This window comes from Pundamilia nyererei, unplaced genomic scaffold (genome assembly GCF_000239375.1).
Source record: "Pundamilia nyererei isolate P.nyererei 1_Seehausen unplaced genomic scaffold, PunNye1.0 scaffold00169, whole genome shotgun sequence".
In the NCBI taxonomy this organism is placed as follows: domain Eukaryota; kingdom Metazoa; phylum Chordata; class Actinopteri; order Cichliformes; family Cichlidae; genus Pundamilia; species Pundamilia nyererei.
Genome location: NW_005187570.1, coordinates 1,085,098 through 1,090,627, shown reverse-complemented (window position 1 = coordinate 1,090,627; position 5,530 = coordinate 1,085,098). Strand labels below are relative to the sequence as shown.

General features: G+C 39.3%; 1 protein-coding gene across 1 annotated transcript in view; it reads left to right on the top strand.

Annotated features, from left to right (window-relative positions):
- The first annotated feature begins 372 nt into the window (after positions 1–372).
- dedd (death effector domain containing) overlaps positions 373–5,530 on the top strand; it is a 10,747-nt gene continuing 5,589 nt past the window's right edge. Inside the window, exons 1-4 of the mRNA XM_005745902.1 lie at positions 373–706; positions 2,152–2,783; positions 4,993–5,097; positions 5,200–5,337. Of these exons, the coding sequence (XP_005745959.1) occupies positions 2,219–2,783; positions 4,993–5,097; positions 5,200–5,337 (808 nt within the window). The 5' untranslated portion in view covers positions 373–706; positions 2,152–2,218. The remainder of the gene's footprint in view (positions 707–2,151; positions 2,784–4,992; positions 5,098–5,199; positions 5,338–5,530) is intronic.

Below are 5,530 nucleotides of genomic sequence, written 5' to 3'. Positions count from 1 at the left end.
AACTATATTTAGATTTGCTAATTTGCAGAAGAAAATAAACACGAGTTTGACTGCTGTCTTGGGTTAATTACATTTTCTTCATATATATATATATATATATATATATATACACATATACATACACACACACACATATACACGTATCTTGACAGAAGCAGATTTGGTGATATGAACTAGTATCACCAGATATCACAGGAGAGTCCGTACAAGAATAAGGTTAACCACTGACACAGACCGTCCATGTTACATTTTAATAAGCTATGAGGTTGCACAAAAACTCATAGATAATATTATATTGAACTACAGACACAAGCGCGTCTGTGTACTACCAAGGGGTTTTCACAAAGCGAGTGGCTAATTTGAGTACCCCGAACACCGGAACTGAACTGATCATTGAACTGGAAGTTCTTTCATTTTAGCTGAAGACTGAAAATTGTTTCCTTATTTTCCCATGGTGTCAGGCTGAAGACCAAAACCATTAAACGAACTCGTATCTGAAACTCACCCTGAAAGCAGCAGTGCCGCATGTTAATAGGGTGGGAACCTATGTCTTTAACAAATATCGTGCAGTTGACCAAAACATTAAACGTAGCTAAACTTGGTTTCTACCTTCAAAGAAGCGTTGCTATTACATCCCGAGAAGCTAACTTACCGTTAGCTGCCTACTGAAGTTTGATAGCTTCGGACTCATCAGGACACATTAAAGGTAACATAAATGTATCTTTGATAATTATGTATATCTTTTGTTTCGTTGTAATTTTTTTTACTGATCTTATTACTGTAGGTAGGTGACGTTACAGCTTACATGAAATCATGACTAAATCGATGAGGAGTCACAACAAATAACGTAATTCATAAAGATCGGTGTAGCATTGTATTGCGTAATCTTTACATATTAGTGGTTATTAAGCTAGAGAACAATAACAGGGATGTGGCAATCATACGAAAAACAAACAAACTGCAGTTTCTTTAAATCTATTTAAATGTAGTTAGCTTTCTAGCTAACTTCCGTTTGGTACGTGGCTAGCTGTTAACCTGTTTTGTGGTTTGCTGCTCAGATGGAAGTGGTTCTTGTTTATTTTATTTTAGAAACTATTCAAGTGAGTTGGGCTCGTGAATTTATATAAATGCTAACAAGACTTTGAATTACAGTCGCCACAACATAAGCAGACATTTTCGTATTTGACTAGTGATTTATAATGCTTGTTGTTTTCGCAGGCATTGGGACGGTGATGTAACGGCCATTTATATTGATATTTTACTTGCATTCAGTCTGAATGTTCCCAGAATGCAGTATGGAATGTAATTGTCATTAAAGTATTTTTATTTTAGGTATTTTTAGGGTATGATATACTCTGTCAGAAACCCTTTTCCTTGCTTTGGTTTAGAAATTCTCATCTCACATTATCTCACCTAGTGGATTGCTTGATTGTATAAGTGAGGAAAAGTGAACATCAGATGTAAATGAAGGCGTCTGTGACATTAAAAATGTATGAAACCTCTAATAAAGAAAGGGAAGAACAAACAACCCAACATCTGGCATCTAAATAATTAAACTTTTTGTAAAAGTATAAAAGTTAAACTTTATTATCTTGTCCGCACCCACAAAGAGTTGATGTTTACAGAATATGCAATCACAAGGGTTAGCAAAGCACATATTTTGTAAATGAAGAATGAACTGTAGTGTAAAATATTAGGAGAGGAAATAAATGTAGATTATATATTATACAGTTTAAGCGCAAGATATCTGCTGCAGCCCAGGTAGCGGTATGAGACGGCTGCTGGTCAGTAGCGTCACTCGGTCTCGTTCGTGAAAATTAAAACCGCCATTTTTTGAAACCCGGAAACAAGGGAATGGTTATAAAAAAGCAACGGCGTGGTCCACGAAGCACCAGGCTTCTTCTTTTTTTTTTTTTTTATACACACAAAAAAGCAAGATAGTGGCAGGTTAAATGCTTGAGTGGCTGATAAATTTTAATTTCCACCCGTGACTGTAATTATGAAATGCCTTCTCAAAAGTAAGATGTGAGTGATCCTATTTGTTTGTTTGTATCATGTTAACGTTTGGTTATTCACGTTTATGTTCACTAACGGTAAGCTTTATCACAAGTGCTTGAAAATTTATGTCTTTGTTCCTTTCCTTATTTGTAGTTCATCAATTGATTGGAAGGAGGAGTTGCAGGGATTCTCGCATCCCTCGTCACCATTGGCCCCTGAGATGACATCACAACAACCTCAACTCCCTAATGCTCTTATACCTCCCCAGCTTGCTCAGAACTCCAATGCTCAGCAGATCCGACCTCACATTCACCCGAATCAGCTGGAGTCGAGTCAGAGCAGTGCAAATGCTGGGCTTCTTGAACATAGGCCTCTGACAGGCAGGCCAGGCTGCCCTGGTGCTTTAGCCACTACTGGGGAGTTGGTCAACAGGAATGTTTCTGTTTCCTCCACCAACTCTAGCTTGACCAGAAGAGATGGGGGCTTTGAACCATGGCCCGAGGAAGCAGTGGATAACTCCCATGGGCTGTACTCACTCCACCGTATGTTTGACATAGTTGGAGCCCAGCTAACACATCGGGATGTAAGGGTACTGTCATTCCTGTTTGTTGATGTGATTGACGAGTATGAGCGAGGTGGCATCAGGAGTGGAAGAGATTTTCTGCTGGCGTTAGAGCGCCAGGGTCGCTGTGATGAGACAAACTTCAGACACGTGCTGCAGCTTCTAAGGATTATCACCCGCCATGACCTTTTGCCTTATGTCACACTCAGGAAACGGCAGGCCGGTGAGTTAATCTAACCAACTCCATGTTGTCCTATAAATGACTACAAAAATAAGTTGCACATTCATGCAGGAATTTACATTAGAGTGGTGTGAAGCAGGAAAAACTGGAAAAATGGATTTTAGTTAGGTTGACGAGGGCCAAATTGTCATAGGTAGACAACTGGATTGGGGCATCTCAGTGCCCCAGTCTGCAGTAGGTAGTATCTATCAAAAGTGATTCGAGGAAGAAACAGTTGTAAACTATTGACCGGGTCATGGGCAGCCAAGGCTCACTGATGCATGTGGAAAATGAAGGCTTGCCCATGTGGTCAGATCCAACAGACAAGGTACTGTAGCTAAACAAAAAAAAAAAGTGGACGCTGGTTTTGATAGAAACGTGTCAGAATACACAGTACATCACAACTTGTTGCATATGGGGCTGCATAGCTACAGGCCAGTCAGGGTGCCCATGCTGGTCTCGTCCACTGCTAAAAGTACCAACAGTGGCCAAGTAAGCGTCAACATTGGACCATGGAGGAATGGAAAGCTGTGCCTAGTCTGATGAATTGCAATTTTTTTTACATCACATGTGCATCTCCATCACTAAACTGGGGACCACCTGGCACCAGGATGCACTATGGTAAGAAGGCAAGCTGGCAGAGGCAGTGTGATGTTTGGGTTATGTTCTGCTGGGAAACTTTAGGTCTTCTGGATGTTACTTTGACATATAACTTAAGCATTGTTGCAGACCAGTTCACTTCAGTAAGTTATATAGCACCAAGTCACAACAATAGTTGCCTCACAGTGTTTGTATTGTAAGGTAAAGACCATACAATTAAACAGAGAAACCACAACAATTAGATGACCTCCCATGAGCAAGCACTTTGTGATGGTGATAAGGAAAAACTCCCCCTAAACAGGAAGTAACCGCTAGCAGAACCAGGCTCCGGTAGGGGCAGCCATCTGCAACTCACCCCGTGTTAGCTTAACGGTGCACTTAATCCAAGACTGACACTGCAGTCGATGTTTGGAGACAGGATGTTTGCCTGACGACCACACAGGAGCAGTAATGACAGCCAGAGGCCTCAGGGAAGCGCTTGTGTGACTGTGTGCGTCATCTAGTGGGTTTTACTGTGGGATAATGCTACTTAAGGCCCAGTCTTACTTCATTTTGATTGTTTAATATAAGTGTAAAAAATAAATGGTATTTTTGATGTGGTGATTAAATAAGCTGTTCACTGAATTTACAGAAAATGCACAGAATTTTGTTATAATACATCATTATCGGGATAAGAAATTACTTTTGGTAATATTGCACAGCCCTAGCTCTATGTAGTTTATCAAAAGGAAATTTTTAAGTCTAACCTTAAAGGAGAAGAGGGTGTCTGTTTCACAAATCCAAACCACAGAAGAGGGCCCTGAAAGCTGAAGGCACCGCTTCCCATTCTACTTTTAAATACCCTGGTGACACAAGTAAACCAGCAGTCTGAGGACGCGTCCTGTTGGGGTGATATGGTACTATGAAGTATACCATATCATCCTAAGATAAAATGGGATGTGAACTAACTAATAATGCTAGTTTCTGATTATTTTTTTTCTTTTTTTCTGTTGCAAATATCATCTTTCTCTTTGCTTTCCTCTGCCAGCACAATAGACACCATGGGGAGAAGAAGTTAAGGAGACAATATACAGTAAATGCAGTAATACCCAATGCTGTAATTTAAGCTCTAGCTTTAAAAAACAAAACAAAACAATCCAGCAGTCAGAAATATCATCCAGTGTCACCGGCTCACTAACATGAATTTCAAGCCTTTTTACTTTTTACATTTTTTTAACATGATTTTTTTTTTAAATTTAATTCTGTTCCATTTTCATTCAAAGCCTTTGTTTATAACCATGTTGCTTGGAGTAAAGACATCATTCTAGAACCGTCACCTTATTTGTGTATTGTCTTAATGCAAACATTAAAATGATACATATAAAGCTAATTTAATCCGTTCTTTACATAAATGTTGATTGCTGCATGTCATCTTTGCATTATGTGTGACTGATTCCTGTAGTTTGAAGAGGATTAAATGGTAAATGGCCTGTATTTGTATAGCGCTTTACTACTACTAGGACCCCAAAGCGCTTTACACAACCAATCATCCACCCATCCACCCATTCACACACACATTCACACACACATTAGCTTTTGAAATAAAATAATATCAGAAATCATTTCTTTTCAGTGTGCCCAGACCCTGTTGATAAATACCTGGAAGAGACATCAGTACGATATATATTACCAAGAGGAAGAGTACAGAACAAAGACACTGTACCGTACAGAAGAACAGGTGGGTTCTGACATCTGAGTGCACGCTTATTTCTTCCTATTCACATTTTGTAGTACGATTCAGATGACTAAAAAACATAATAAAAATAATGTTGTTTTCTAGGTCCCCAGCCAGTCATTTGTTGTTCCCCATCAGCACCACACGTGGGTCCTGCACAAACAAAGCCAACTCCTCCTGTACCAAACCGCAAACGGAAGAGAATTCACTCTTCGGCTGACTGCAGAGAGAAGCAAACATGCGGTAAGAAGAAACTGCATATACTGCGTTATCTGATTTGATTTGTTATACCTTTATTAGTCCCACAAAGTGAAATATCAGTGTTTCTATTCTACTATCTTATGTGTGTGTATGTGCACACATACACCAAACATATCCAATCACAGCCCTGCATCATTTTGTTTTGTTTTGGGTTTTTTTACAAATATATATATAT